The 16,074-nt window shown below is 46.7% G+C and overlaps 1 protein-coding gene across 3 annotated transcripts in view; it reads left to right on the top strand.

Annotated features, from left to right (window-relative positions):
• Nucleotides 1–16,074, top strand: part of NRP2 (neuropilin 2) — a 90,282-nt gene that overhangs the window by 20,106 nt on the left and 54,102 nt on the right. For all 3 annotated transcript variants that reach the window (XM_083864786.1, XM_083864785.1, XM_083864787.1), the window contains exons 3-5: nucleotides 9,547–9,728; nucleotides 14,005–14,235; nucleotides 14,806–14,961. In XM_083864786.1, the coding sequence (XP_083720912.1) occupies nucleotides 9,547–9,728; nucleotides 14,005–14,235; nucleotides 14,806–14,961 (569 nt within the window). The remainder of the gene's footprint in view (nucleotides 1–9,546; nucleotides 9,729–14,004; nucleotides 14,236–14,805; nucleotides 14,962–16,074) is intronic.

The following is a 16,074-nucleotide window of genomic DNA, read 5'->3' as shown; positions in this document are numbered from 1 at the left end:
ACCCCACCCCATTGCTAATCCTAAGGAATTCTTGAGATATACATCCAGCCTTAGTGAGCAGTCACAGTACAGTAGTATGGTGTGGTTTTGAAGTAACACTGGGTCAGACATAGAGATATTATTGTTTAATGAATTCCTAGAAGCAGAGCCTGAAGCAGTGGGGTCTGACAGCAGAAATCCTCTGCCAAAGACTTCGTTCTGTTACAAATGGCACAGAAACTAGCAGGGTGGCTGCTTATGTTATGTGACGGCCCCCACCTTCTTGCAGCACTACAGAAGACACCGTGTGAGGAATCTTTTGAGGTGGAGTTCTGCTTTCCTGAGACACGCAGTATTCCTCCACTGGTGGTGGGAAAGCCCCTGTTCTCAGCCCCGTGCCTGCCGAGGCCGTGTTGCATGCAGGGTGTTTGCATGGGAAGTGCTCCACGTGTTAGAAACCTCCAGGGAAACCTCAGAGCTGGAGTTGTTGATGGATGTCCAACAAGGAGAAGTGCCCCCCCCCCCCCCCCCCCCCGACCCCTCCACCGGCAGCACGAGAGTTTGAGGCATGTGCTCAGCTTCCTTCCTCTTCTGTGAGTGTTGGTCTGAGGTTTCATTTACATTGTTATTTTGCAGGGAGAAGGAAGGTGTAATGACTGTCTCTTTGGTAATACCGATGTTTGGCTGTTAATCATGGGCGGGAACAAGGTCTGGGATCTCCATCAGCAGAGGGGACTGACTCACCATTGATCTATGTTCACGGCATCTTGTTGAAGTTTTTTGACCCATTTGATTTCTTAGGGTTTCTTTTGTGGAAACCCTCTGATTTTTCTGCCGTTCAGGGGCAAAACATCTCTCTGTCTTTAAATATGGCAGATGGGGATTTCTTCAGATGTCCAACAACTCAATTGAAGGAGACCTCAGGAGACCTCTCCCCTTCCCTGTCCCCCTTCTCAGCCTGTCTTTTCATCTGCAATCTGGAGATGTAAGGGCTATAGTAATAGAGTGTCAGAGGAAGTAATTGATTCATCACACGCCGAGAGAGGAGTCTGTTGCCTTCAGTGTCAATGGAGCTGAACCACAGCCTGGAAGGGTGAGGGAGGCTTGTAAACACTCCATGGCTGAGCTGGCAGGACAAAGCAGACACACTGCCACGGCTCAAGGGGAGGGTGACACAAAGGGTTGCTTGAAAGAAAATCTTTCTGAACAAAGCAGTGGCAGGGTCCTTGTTTGTGGGGGAAACAGGGACAGTCCCATCCCCCTGCTCCCAGAGCACATTAAGGAGAAAAAGTACCTACCAGCTTCATGCTGCATTCCATTCCCTTGTCTCTGTCTCCCTTTTCTATCGTGATGTGGCTGCCTCTCTGACCTGCTGTCCTACGCTGGGCTGAGATCACCTCAGGGGTACCAGCCAGCCCCTGCCAGCAGCTAATTCCTCCCACACCCTCAGATCGCCACTGCTGTCAAAGACAACACCCTGTGTGAAGTCATTGCTGCTGCCAATGCACAGCAAGGTGTGGCACGGGGATGGCACAGCACTCGGCCTCACTCAGGCACTGGCTGTGCTCAGACTTGGCACCGTTTGGTTCAGATGGCTATTGAGCTGCAAGTGCCCATATTTGGAGGAGAGAAGGGGGTAGGGCAATAAGCAAGGAGGGATCAGGCAGGCTTGGTGCACTGTTTGCCCCAGAAATAGCTCTTAGTACAAGCTGGCACAGCCAAATTGTGGGAATGCCCAAATAGTGGAGGCTGCGGGCCAGTCTTGGCAGCAAAGCTTTACTCACTTGTGCATCAGCTAAGGCAGGATCTGGGCTGTGAACCGGCTGTGTCTGAGAAAATGCAGGGTCAGAAAGTCATCCTATGGTGGGCCAGTCCCAGGGTGACCATCCATCATTAATGAGGGATGTAGACAGCCAGGAGGGTAAGGGTGGGCTGGTCAGGGCTCTGCTCTTACAACCGCCTTTATACAATTGGTGCTTAACGAGGTGTTTATTTCAGTTTTGTGCTGAAAAAAAGCCAGTGCAAATGAGTGATAGTGGAAAGCCCAGCTACCAAGCTCTGATCCCCATCTGATCCCAGTTTTTACTCTTTCCTTTTGCTTTCACTGCGTGTTGTGTCTAAGGACATGACTGATACTGCCCTAGCAAGGTGTGATGGGACATCACTCGCTCCTCTGGGAATAGGGCTGGCACAGCAGGCCATGTGAGTGTTCCCTAATCCTCATCAGCACCCTAGAATTCGGACAGCCTTACCTAAGCTTGCCTCCATCTATTGCCTGGGCTGTCAGGTGCTGGATCCCATCAGAAAACGAAAATCTGTCCCCCCACTGCAAAGAGATCAAAGTGAGCATTTGCCCTTGCCTTCTGCCTGCTTTGCTGCTTTTTGGCAGTAAATTTTCCTTTTGTGGTTGTTATCTTTTATTATATTTATTTTTTTCTTTCTGTTAGTGATCAAGTGCCTGTGAGTGGTGACAGTAAAATGACATAGAAACCAAAGCCTAATTTTTTCCACAGATGGATTGTAGCAGAAGGAGAAAAGTGCAAATGCATTTTCTCAAGTGTCCTGCGTTTTGGGGTATTGAAAGAGTTGTGAGTTGTTTCAGTTCCTTTAGAGTAGCAACAGAAGGCAGAATGCCATGGAAAGGGGCCTTATTCTGAACACGCTTTATATATTTTATTCCTGAATTCACCATGATTCTCCCCCCACCAATGAACACCATGGACATCTTGCAACAAAAGACCCCTGTAGCTAAAAATGGAAGAGTGAGGAATTTATAGAGATGGTTTTGGAGACAGAAATAAAATTAAACAGCCATGTGTAACTCCTGAACAACAGCCTGCAGAAAACCCCCGAAGTGCACATTAGCACATCTCTTTTCTTATGTAACGGTCGGTTTTCCGACATGTCCCAGATGAGAGCACTTCTCTCCAACGCGCCTTTCTGCAGCGATCTGGCAACACAGCTTGAGGGAGGCAGCCTGGGGATGAACGGCAAAGCGCGGGGAAGCCTTTGCTCTCCTGTCTCAGGGGAGGGCAGCAGCATGCTAGGAGCTGAAATTCCCTCCTGAATCAGAACTTGCCTCAGGAGCACTTTGCAATAATGTTTTATTCCTCCCTTTGCACGAAGTACTTTGGCTACCTTCCCCTCCCCCCCACCTTATAAGTTAGCAGTAACTGCTGAAAGCCTCTTCCCACCAACCGTGCTTATGAGAGGGTGAAAACATCAACGCAAAGAGTAGAAATAGAGGCTCTTTATAGTTTCCATTTTTTGTCTTCAAGGCATTTTTGAAGAAGTTTTCCAGTCCACTAGGGTTATTTTCTCTCCTTCTTTTCTTTTTCTTTTTCTTTATTTTTTTTTCTTTCCCTTTAACTGGATAACTGGATTTTTTTTTCATTTCTCAGAAATTCTGGTTAGATTTTTTGAGAAGATGAGAAAATAATCCAAAGCACAGTAGAATGATTACAAACCCTACAATACCGTGATTACACAAGACGTAATTGGATACGACAAATTTAAAACAAACTTCCGAGAAATCCTAAGCATTTTTGCCTGTGCCATTGCCCCCCCATTCCCCCCACACCAGCCCAGCTCTCTCCCTGCTGCCAGTGGATTTTTGTCATTTTAGTCACTCAAATCCAGGGAAATCCCTTCAGATTCAGAGCAATTATAGCCCATTTCTCTCTGTTGTTGGCAGAGTCAGTTATTTCCATAAGGGCAAAACAAGGGCAAGCTTTGTGAGTCTGTTTTGCCTCAGCATAGGCAAAAATGGCCCCAAAAGGTTCAGACTGAGATCAGATTCATCTCTGTGTTGTTCAGACATCTAAAGCCCAGGTCTAGTCAGTAAGAGTGATTTAAAGTATTTCTGTTGTCAGTGCAGAAGAACAATTAATCCCATCTCAAGCTGGGTGTGAGAAATCTGCTTCCACTGAGAGCAGAGGACATTTAGTTGGCTGAACCTAAATGTGGTACAGACTTTTTAGTTCTGTGCACAAATCCATATCAGGTCCTGTGTCTATGAGGACTGATTCTCTTCTCACACCAGGATAAATTAGGAGTGATTACTCTTAAAATTATGAGTTACACATGTGTAAAACCAGTTCAAGTCAAAGGAGAATCCAATTCATCTGCTGTATTTTTAATTAATTACTCTGATTAAGGGCTGGCAGCTAAGATCAAACTTCATTCCTCTTGTTTCATCAGACAACGGTCGTGCTTGCCTCTGCTATCATGGCTGTGTAAAAAAAAATAAAAATCATTTAGAAGTACTCAGTAGCTGCTGGAACAATTTAACCTTTGAAGGGTATGTCCTGCAGTTACTCAAGATTGTGTAAACATCATGGAAAAGTTTTTTTGTCTTTCGCAATGTAACCACCCATGAAATAAAGATTTGGTTGGAAGATGGCATACAAAAGAGCATGAAGATGGGTGGTGACACAGAAAAATCGACTAAGCCAGCCAGCATGTAATGGACATTAATTCTAGCCACCTCTTGATTGCACAACAAGCACAGAGATGCTGGTTCACCATTTCTTAACTATCTCTATACTGCAACAGCTATTTAATTTCTAAGTAACTGCCTGTTCTTAGAGGATGTTCAAAAAACCTTATGCTTTTTATAACAATTTCTGAGAAATAAACCTCCCACCACCTTTTCAAAGGGGGAACAATTGCATTTACTAGCTGCCATTGTGGCTAAGCACAGGCCTTCCCCAGCTACCTGCAGGATATTAACACCTGCTGAATTTCACTAGAATTTCAGTTTCTCCTCCTCTCTTCAGCAGATGCATTCAAGACACAGTGACATATGGTTCAAGCAGATCAGAGATCTTGAAGGCTCAAGCCAGCCCTGGGCATTCCCAAATTTAGGGTTTTGGCATGCAGTCTGTACCTATTTGTCTCCCTGTCTATCTAGGCCAGATTTCTCCAATATAATATAATCTCTCCAGTCAGTACTGGTTTCTATTCTCAGCTGTGCTGCAAACTTCCTGTGTGACCTTGGGGCAGACACTGCTCCTCTCTGCCTTCCTACCTCCCAGGGTTTTGTGAGAATCCCATCATTGCTGTTTGCCAGCTGCAGTCATGAACCCCATGGAAACGCCTATAAACAATAGCTCCAAATTAAACATTGGGAAAGTTCAGGTTAGAGCCTTGCCTCTCTCCCCAGTCCTGGCAAGCACTGGAAACTGGGCTTTGCTGAGTGCAAGTCCTCACCTACTTCAAATCATAGCTCTAGAGAGAGACAGAGAAAGCTGCCAGCCAGGTCAGGGCTTGGCCAGTCCTCCTTAGGCTTTGAAGCAAGGCTTGCACAACTTTATGTATTTAGAAGACTCATGATACAGCTGTGAACATATAAATAATTTGTTATTCATGTTTCATCCCATCCTCAGCTGACATCCCTCTAATGCCCTTTAAGCATGTTTCAGGGGGGAAGGACTCAGCATGTCTTGGGACCTGGGGATGAAGGTCACAACAGGGTTGTTGATTTTGTGTTCAGCAGGATGGGTCACTAAATATTTGTGTTGGGTGTCCCTCTGGAGAGCAGCACCCAGAGGAATGCCACAGGCTTTCTGGTGCTGCTCCCCAGATAGGTTGTAGCATTTCTGGAGCTCAGCAGTGCCTGGGTAGGCACCTGTGAGGTCTGTCCTGGCCCCAGGGGATCATGGAGCACAGCTCAATGGTCAGGGAGCAGACTAGCTATTTCACAGCAGAAAAGGACTCAAAAGCTGGATGTCTTCTCATAATCACTACAGCTGGGGCTTATTTGCCATTGTTGCACCTCATTTGGGGAGCCAGCAGAAAAGTGATTTAGGAAAACTAGAAAGAAAAGCCTGGGAAGCAGAGAGGTTGACTGGGGGAAAAAGCAAGCAGACAAGCATAAATAATACAGGCTGTAGAAGTGCTTTATAATTAGTTTATAAAAGCTCTCTTAACATCAGCAAAACACTTTCTACTAAAAAATATGTAATTAAAATACAGCAATATTTGTAAGCATTGTACATTTTTCGTTTAATTCTGTTAAACGGCTTCAAGGAGAGCATCTAAGCCTTGTATTTCCCTTCTTTCTCGGCCTCCATTGTCTGGGCAGTTAAAAGCACTTCAGCATTGCCTCCCAGCCTCAAAATTCCCTGGTGAAAAGCTGTTTGAGGTGGTTTCAAACCAACTCACTGGCCTTCTCACTCAAGTGGCAGCTCAGAATGTCTTGCCATTGTGCCATTGGAGGAGCAGCCAACTGTGGTCCCCTTCCCTACAAAAGAAGAGTTAGTTAATCAATTGGTTATACTTGTCGGTTACAGAGGTTGCACCCTGCCCTCACATGTTTTTGCTTGGCTTGTTGGAGCAATGCCTAGGAGAGGAGAAGTGGCCATGAAATGTGCTGGGAGGTGGCAGCTTCCCCAGTGGAGGTAATGCCAGAGAGGTCAGCCCACAAGAATGCTGGTGCATGTTGACTGAAACAATGGATTTGGTTATATGAGTGAAATGCAAATTGCTGGGCACTGTATGAGACAGTTGAACATCATTGCAGCATAAATGTGTCCCACCCAGCTGTGCCCTAGGCTGTTATCTGAAAATGAAATGGTCAGAGTAGAAAGCATGGTTGGGTTTTCTTCCTTCCAATTTTTGTACTTGTTTTTCACAAGGGAAGAAGAAAGTCTAGAAACCATGCTTAAGCTTAACAGGAGCAAAGATTTGGCCAAACTGGATTGTAACGTATCCAGTGACCCAGAATGAGGAGAATGGGGTTTATCCGTTTGTTTTTTTGAAGGCCAAAGCATGGACATGACTGAAGCGCATGGTTCCAAAAGGATCTGTGGTGGGGATTAGCTGGCATTCTTGCTGAAGTTTGGAAGTTTAACAGTTTTGATTGGATGTCTTCGGTGTTTCATTTTGAAAGCCTAAAGCTCAGTTGCTGTGATGGAAAGGAAGTAGGGGCTCCTGGTCATCTTGGCAGGTGCTATCTCCCAAGTGTCTTCCCCAATTCACATTCTGTTTATATGACCCAAAGAAAAGGGTTTGCCTCATGCAGAGCAGAGGACTTGGGCCAAGATTTTTTAACTAGGGAAGAAAACTCTTACACATTTATATTAATTTTACATTTGGCAAAAAATGTTTTCCTGACCTTCTCTTAAGGGCTTTTTTTCAGTTGTTTTCAACATTTGATTTATTAAAGATTAGGTCTAGTATGAGAAAACTAAGTTAGATGCTCGAATGAAGCCAAATAGGTTGTAATTTAAAAGGGCAAATATTTCCTGATGATTTACTTACTAGATTCATTCTTTTAATTTTCCATTTGCAGATTGCCCATGAGCAGATTGCAATATTCCCTATTGTATGTGTTATTGGAAGTCTGTCACCCATTCAATAAGCAAAAATTTCTTGGTCCAGAACTAGCTTCTGAAATTCCAGGGCTCCCACAGAACTGGGTGGCTTGAGGAGCCATGTGGACAGCACTAGGATATTTGGTGTGCTAGCTACAGCAGAAGCTGTGATCATTGCAGTCAAGTAGCTGAAGCCATGTACTGTGTTGGCAAGGTACAACTCCATGAGGACACAAACAGATGTGATTTCCTGGGATGCAGCTAACCTCTGCCTGTGCATGAAAATGGCAGCTTTTACAGTCCACTCCATTAACTGCGTTTTGCCAACATTCATGTTTTTACCAAATTAATTTTTTGCCACATAGTCACAATTTCACTAGTAGCCAGTGGTTCTGTGGCACAGATGTGCACTTTAGATGGGGAAGGGCTGCAAGCACACTGAAAGCAAGTAGTTATTTAGAGAACAAAATGTTCCCGCTGTTTGCTCAGTACTACTTTAAACAAATAGACAAACAAGGAGGAAAAAATTCTACTTAGAAGAAGCACTAACACTGCCTTCTATGTTCCTCCTCCCTAGAGAGATGGTAGGATGAAGCCACACATGATGGACATTAGTGGGGTCATGCAGGGTGCTGCTGACTGGTGTCAGGGTAATAAGGGGTCACGAGGTGATAGGGCCTTGGCAGAGCTGAGGAGAGAGCAGGGGGAGAGATCTTCATTTGCATTGCTGTGTGTCCACACACCAGCTAAGCCAAATGCTCTTCCTCTTCGAGTGCCAGTTCTCAAGACTGCTTGGATTTCACCTTGGCCAAGCCAATTCAGTCTGTAATGAAGTTAAAGGCTGGGTGATTGCAGCTAGTTGAGCGCTCGGTCCAGCGTAGACAGGATTTTATCTGCAGGCATTTTGCTTCTGGCTCTCAGCCTGATTTAGTCCCAGAAAGGAATGAAACCAAAGCTGTCTGGGCCATCTTTCTTTGTGGAGGAGCACACTAAGTCCCTGTAAGTTTGTTTTGAGGTTGTTGCTCGCCGATATGTGCTTTGCAGAACGGGAATGAGTCACATGAGGATCATTCTATATCCAGCAAGCTACTTCTCCTTTCAACTCTCCATTCCCAAACAGAAGATCTTGTGACAAAGAAGAAAGGCAGATTCCTGGCAGCCTGGAAATGCTTTTTTCCTCCCTGGCCCCGTGAGAAGAGCTGTAGCTTGTTGTTCAAACAGGTTGATACAAAGCAAATAAACAGTCCTAGAGAGATGGTCAGTTTCTGTAAATAGCAGCATGCTGGCCAGAGAGGAGAGGGGCGGGAGAACGTGGGTGTTAGAAAGCAGCTGAAGAACAAGATGTACACATAAAAGCTGTTTGTTTTTTCACAGCACGCAGAGCCTGATACTACTACCTTGCCTACCCATGGCCTAGAAAATATTAAGGGATCTGTGGCAGTTTCCCTGTCCAGCCAAGCTTTGCAACAAGCTTTTGTCTCTGCACCAAGAGGCAATTCTTCTAACCCTACACATTCCTCCCCACAACCAGCCAGACACCCCGACCCGTGGGCAGGTGGAACATCTTCAGGTAGGGTTTAGCAAAGGCAGGGTGCAGTTACAGGGTGTGTAGCAATAATGACTGTGGGTACCCAGCTCTTACACAAAACTTCTCGTCCACAGAAAATCTTCATTAACACTTGATAGAAGAGGACTAATATTAATGTCCAAGTGCTAAGTGAGTGTACTTGCCATGCCTGCTAAAGGACCAATGTGTTGTCAGTGCACAAAATAGCTCCTGCTTACATAGACTGAACATTGACAGTCTCATGTTTGGTACGTGCTTGGCCAAATCTCACATGGATACTGGAATAAAGTGAGCTCTGCCAAACAGCACAATGGCACCTCAGAAGAAAGGCCAGAGGAGGAGAGCAGCCCCAGGAGAGTTGTATCTGAGCTTCTCCCACGCCAAAGGCGTTTTGTAGAAATAGAGGTAAAGGGTGTCCTAAATTTTGCATGTTGGCTGTGAAGGTGAAGCAGATGTATGTGCAATAAATTAAAGATGTGAATGGGAGCAGAGGAAAGGACCTAAACGTAGTCAGACAAAAAGGTGTTTTGGGGTCTGTGGTGTGGTGTGATTAAGAGAATTGCAGGTACACGTCAGGAAGACACTCTGTGAAATATGCAGATACCAAGAGTGGTTTTTGTTTGCCTGGCATCCTGAAGCATCTCCCTGACAGATGGTTTCCTGCCATTTCACCTGCCTCCGCAGGTATGACTACATTGAGATCCGCGATGGGGACAGCGAAGCGGCAGACCTGCTGGGCAAGCACTGTGGGAACATTGCACCTCCCACCATCATCTCTTCTGGCCCCTCTCTCTATATCAAGTTCACCTCAGACTACGCACGGCAAGGTGCCGGCTTCTCTCTGCGCTATGAGATCTACAAGACAGGTGAGTGTCTGAGTCGGTGCCTGTCTCCCAGACTGTTTGACACAATTATCTTCATCTGGAGATGCCTTTGACCACTTTTTCAATGTGATTTTTAGCATATTTTCCAGAGATAAAGGACTTTTTTTTTTTTTTTTTTTTTTTTTTTAATTTAAGCAAGCCTGTGCATCACATTTGCAAGAAAGTAAAGATGTTAGTGTCACATGACGGTGCATTTTTTGATCATAGTGTGGCAATTAAAGCAGAGTTCCTCCTTAAATGCTCCATTGTATTAGAGAACTAGAAACATACACCTTTACTCCCTGGCATGTGCAGAGCTTGTTAGGGCTAAAAGAGGATTGTCCCTTTGTTAGAAGTGCATGGAGCTCCCCCTCCTGTGGAGTTATGATTCAGGGTTGATCAGTGATGCTGTGTTTTCTCTCCATGAATGTGGGGTTTGTAATTGGGGAGCTCTAGTTTTCAAGTGATTGCTGTCAGCAATGCTGTCAATGTCTGAGGCAGAACCCTTCCAGGCTGATATAAGAGGAACTCTTCATAATTCTGTTTAATACTGAACTATTATTGAGGAAATAAAAATCTACTCAAAGCCCTTTTAATAGTGTTTTTGTCTAAATATTTGCCAGAATTTTGTGCCTGAGAAGAAAGAGGCTTGAAAAATAGCCCCTACTCTGCGTGCATGTGAGAGAGGTGTGCCTGCATGCTGAGGGAACAGGAGGGTGTTTTGCGTGGGCACACAGGCACCTGCCCTGTGCCTGCATTCCTTTGGTGATGTGTTGGAGACAACACACGTGGCTTTCCATCATTGCATCCAGCACCAGGAAAAAAAAAATGTCTGTGCCATGGGAAGAACCAAAAAGGAGCACAACAGGGTTGCTTATCCAGCCTCTCTAAAGAAAAGATGGGGAGCTCAGGCAGCAGTGCCGAGGGGCCCTGGGCCAGCAGTGCAGCAGGAAGAGGTGCACAGACAGCCCACAATCTGGCCATAGGTAGATGTGAATGTGGAGACTTTGCTGCAAGAGAATGAGACTCCCTAAATTCATTGTGAATCAATGAGGACAAGACAGTGTGAAGATTCAAATGGATGAGGAAAGTGCTGTTGCTGGCGTTTGCCTGGACTGCATAACTGGCCATTGAGCTGTTGGGCAGCCAGCTCACCACCACTATTAGTTTATGGTTAGGATGCAGATTAGTCCTGGAAGTCTAGTAATTTAACCAGATATTGGGGTTTGCTAAGGCTGGTTGCCATCACAGAGGATGGCAAAGAATACAGGTGGGAAGACCCTCCTCAGCCTCCTTGCCTCTCTCTCCCTGCTCACACCTGTGAGCTCAGCAGACTGTGTTGGATTGTGCCTGACCTCACACTGGGTCCATGCCTCAACTCAGGGCACGGGGCAAGGAGATGGCCCAGCCATGCTGTGGGAAGAGATGGCAGGCAGGAACCCTGTTGGTCTGGGAGCCAGTAAGACACCAGATTTACGAGGAAAGGAAAGTTGTTACAGGGAGGGAGGGAGGGAGGGAGGTAGAGGAATCAAGGGCTGATCTGGAAGAGAGCAGATATTGGATGGAGGCTGGAGTTGAGTTTGTGTCCCTCGATGTAAATCTCTGCAGTACTGCCCTCAGCTCTGAAGTGGTGCTGGGGCTCCTTTTGCCACCTCCACCCCTGCAGATAGCTATCCTCTCATACAGCCACTATTTCTTACAGCCATACCCCGCGCAATCAAGCCTGGCAAGGCAGGTTTTGGCACAGCAGTGTGGATGAGCCCATGATCCGGGAACACTCCCAGCCCACATCTGCCCAGCCCCATTCCCTGCCAGGGCTCCAGAGAGGGCGGTGGACAGTGCTGGCTGCAGTGCTCCTGCAGTATGTTGGCAGGCAGGCAGGAATGGGCCAAGTTTCCATCCGAGCTGTCAGGGTAATCAACAAGGGTGTCACCAGCTTTAAAGGTCATCAAATTGTTATTGTCCACATCAGTAAAGACAGCAGTGGCTGCAGATTCCTTCTGTCTTAAAGGTGACCTAAAAAACCAACTCTTTTCAATGGAGTATTTATTTCCCCACCTTGTGCTAAATTTCCCTTATCACAGTGTGAGAAAGGAGCAATCTGCATACAAACAACCACATACCAGTCTTTGAATCCCCTGATGGGTATCACTCAGCAGTCTGGGCTGACAAGAGCTGCCTGCCCTGGCTGGCCCAGCCTCCCTGCTGCTGCCTTTGTGAGTCAGTTTGGCTGGGCCGGCCTGAGCTCTCCAGCGCTGGGCATCAAAGTCGCCTCTCAGGCTGCCCTGTACTGCCGAAGCCAGCATGACTCCCGTTGATTATCTGCAGCTTCCTTATAAAAAGCTGATCATTCTGTTTGCTGCTATTAGCCAAAATGTAGACAAAGATGCCAAGTGCGATAAGAGCTCTACATGAGGTAACTGTTGTCTAATGTGGTGACATAGTTATATCTTGCCTGTCTCTAGAGGACAGTCCCTGACTCTGGGTTTAGCCTTTGATTTTCTCCCTAGCTCGGAGCTTGTGTTATTTTCACTATTTATGTGTTCGTCTTTCAGGTTGTTTGGAACGAAGTACACCCTTATCCCTGTTCATGGCATTATGTTGTGATTTGTGTTTGGTCTTTTTTTTTTGCCTCTGCATTTTACCCCACAGGTTCACACCAGAAAAGCTGGCTGCTTCATTAGGTAGTCAATTAAGAGCCTCTCCTGAGTAGCTCTCTAGCCAGGCACTGCATAATGCAGTGCAAGATCCTGCTATTACTTCGGGCTGCTGGCCTGACTCCTAGGTTAATGCTGAATTGAATAACAAGTCTCCCATTAGTCCTGGGAAGGCTCGTGCTGCCTGGAAGAGCCGGAGCAAAAGGTTTTGTAGAGGAGAAGGAGAGTGTCCCAGTAAAAGTGAAGCAGAAACCTTTGTGAATGCTCATGTCGGGTTGCAGCAGTGGCCAGCAGCCTCACTAACACCCCCTTTCTCCTCTGCTAGCTCCAGGCTGCAGATTTCTGTTGCCTATTGTCCTCCCAAGGGTTTCAAAGACACCGTGGTATGAACATGACACAAATTCCCCTTTCCCCAACCACCCGAGGCACCTTGGCTGTATGAGAGGGGGCATGGAGCTGGCCCGGCTGCAGCTGAGGCCAGTGCTGAGGTCAGCAATAAATAAGAGACAACATTGTCTGTCCTCCCCACCACGCAAAGGTCTTCCTTAAGGATAGAAATAACTTGCATTTCTGGTGTGGAAGGCTCATTCTGTGAAAAAGAGGACTCTGTTCCTGCTCTCAGCAGAGACCCCCCCCCACCACGGCCTCTGTTATCCCCACTCTTAATGTGGACACATTGTGGAAACGTATGCTGGAGCTGGCCCCTGTCTCTTGTGTGGGTCTTGGGGTGGGGGTGGGGGGGGGTAGCTGCAGGCTAACTGTGCACTTCCCAAGGGTTTGCAGCAAACAGTGGAGACACTGGCACCCTCCCACAGGCCCTTACATTGTGTAAATATTTGTGCTTTCGGATTTTCTGAAGAGGAAACTGAGGCACAGATATCTGTACCGGAAGGCTGGAGTTTGGAGGAGACTGACCCGTGGGAACAGCCTTTCCAAAAAGGAATACATCCCATTACTCCTCTCTGCCCCATCTCAGGCAGCTCCTTCCCCAAACAGGGCTCCTCCATCAGACCTGGGCCACAGTGGTGCCTTGCCTGCACGGTTGCAGGTAGCAGCTGTGTCGAGTACTGTGGATGGCAGCTCCCTGCATGCCAGCCAGCCTCTCTGCAGGCTCTGGAGCAGCACACAGGTCTGTCTGTGTTTGGGGGACACAGGGTTAGAGTAGAAAGGGCCATCTGGGGAAGACAGGCTAGCTTGGTGTGGCCTCTCTGTCCACCACCACCGGTGTGAGGGACAGGGACGTGGCAGGGTGCTGGCTTGCCATATCACAGCAATGACTTTGGATAGGATTGCTATTCTAGTCCTGGTTTTGAGGTAATTTTTGAGGTAATTGCCAGGAGGATCAGCAGTGGTGTACAGATTATGTCTGCAAAGCTGTCTAAGGGATTTCAAACCATGTTGTCCATTACAGTGACCTCATGGATCTTGTCTCTCCACCTGTGGAAAGCATTGAAAATCAACTTCTCACTTCTTGCAGTAATTCCCACAGCTCTTGAGCTGCAGGACATTTCCAGAAGTGAATACACAACCCTACTAAACTCAGAATGGGGTTTCTACAGTGTCAAGGTGTGGGCATTAAGCTTCATCGTTGCTAAGGCTCTGGGGTTTTCCTGCTGCTACAGGCTCTGAGGACTGCTCCAGAAACTTCACTGCCTCCAACGGCACTATTGAGTCCCCGGGTTTCCCTGACAAGTATCCACACAACCTGGACTGCATCTTCACCATCATAGCCAAGCCAAAGACAGAAATCCTCCTCCACTTTCTGCTTTTTGACCTCGAGCATGACCCACTGCAGTCAGGGGAAGGAGACTGCAAGTATGACTGGCTGGACATCTGGGATGGCATCCCTCAGGGTAAGCCATGGGGTGCTGCACTGCTTTCCTTGGCCCTTTCTAGTGTCTCATAAAGCTCCAAAACTTTCCTTGACCCTTCCTGGTGTCTTATAAAGCTCCAGTCTGTGTCTGAGCACCAAGGGTGCCTAACTCCAAAGATGGCTCTAGCCTGCAACTTGCCATCAGGGCACTCCATGGCCAGCTTTGGGACCTGCAGTGTGCCTGCAGAAGGCTGCATTCTTTAAACCACAAACTACTGCTCTGTTGTAACCACTGATCTGAACCCCCCCCTGGGACACTCCAAACACCAACAGTTCTCCCTCGGGGAAGGGCAGTGAGTTCATTTAATGATGGGAGGACCTCCCTACCTTATAGCAGAACTGAGAAACAGAGCATTCTGGAGCATTTCCCAGCAATTGCAGAGCAATGCCTGCTGCAGTGGATATTTTTGCACTGCATGGCACCAGGCCAATGGATATAAAAAACAGCCCATCCCTGAAGCCTATTTTTTTATCTTGATCAGCAATATGCTGGTGACCCAGGAGGCTGATGGAAAAGAAGGCATTACCTTTGCTGCTCTTTCTTTTGCAGTTGGTCCCTTGATAGGCAGGTACTGTGGCACTAAGATGCCATCGGACATCCGCTCCACCACCGGCGTCCTCTCTCTCACCTTCCACACTGACCTGGCAGTGGCTAAGGATGGTTTCTCTGCTCAGTACTACTTGATCCACCAGGAAGTCCCAGAAAGTAAGTTGGAAACGTGTGTGTACGACTCAGTTGTGTCCCCTTTGTTTCCTGTCTTTCAATTGGCATATACAAGAGTGAAGCAGGCAGAAATGTGTCCAGGGGCTGGTTCTCCACCAGCAGTGCAGACAGCAATTGCACTTAGGTCTGTTCTTTATTTCTGATAGAAGTAAGATTTCAGTAAGAATTTCACTTTCTGACCTTTTGTTGACTTTTCACTTGCTTGTGAAGTTTTCTCAATACCTTTTGGGTTAGAATCCTTCATGTATGTGCTCAGCCCAAAGGATTTAGGGGAAGGCTTCAGCCCAGCATGTGCAGCAGATTCATTAAAGCATGGGGGAAAATATGCGCTCTCTCTCTCTCTCTCTCTCTCTCTCTAGTTTCCCAGAAATTCACAGTCCCAAACCACAAATTGGAATTTCTTGGCTGTCTAATTAAAGACTGCTTAAAGCTTTAAGAATTTCAAGCCAAATTTTGGTTTATAACCCTTAATAAGGGAGGTAAATTGATGTAGAGTGAGGAAGTAAGTTGTGTATTTTGAGAATGAAGAGAATTTTGATTCTTTGTGATAACACTTGCAGGCAAGAAAAGGTTCCATTTGTTTCCCCATGGTATTTTTGCATCAGAGCTACTCCTCTTGACCTCTGTTCGCAGTGAGCCTCTGATACAACAGAAGAAGCCTTCACAACACCCCTCAGTCCCAGAGAAAGAGGGGAGTCCCTGACCTGCCACTGAAAGCCTGTGACGGAGTGCAGAGTAGAGTAGGGATTGTGCAACACCAGGGCAGCAGGGTTACAACCTCTTACTCTGTGATTAAGGGATGTTCTGCTGAGGCTGTGAGGGTTAGAGACAAGCATGAGCTCTTCACCATTACCTATTACTACACTCAGTTGATCTGTTCTTTAATCCCTTTTCTGTTCTGGATTTGGAAATAAGATATTGAACATAAACCTTGAGAAATCAAGCACAAGAACTTTAGTTAAACTGTTAGGCCTGTTTTCATTTATGGTGGTGTGAATTGAAACTTGAATAATAACACTGACATCCTAACTTGGCCCCATCATTTCTACCCAGGGTTGACTTGGCCACATTAAAAACACAGGCAGTTTGGTGGAG

Source organism: Zosterops lateralis (assembly GCF_965231275.1).
Source record: "Zosterops lateralis genome assembly, chromosome: 7".
Lineage (NCBI taxonomy): Eukaryota > Metazoa > Chordata > Aves > Passeriformes > Zosteropidae > Zosterops > Zosterops lateralis.
This window is presented reverse-complemented; position numbering and strand designations above follow the sequence as displayed.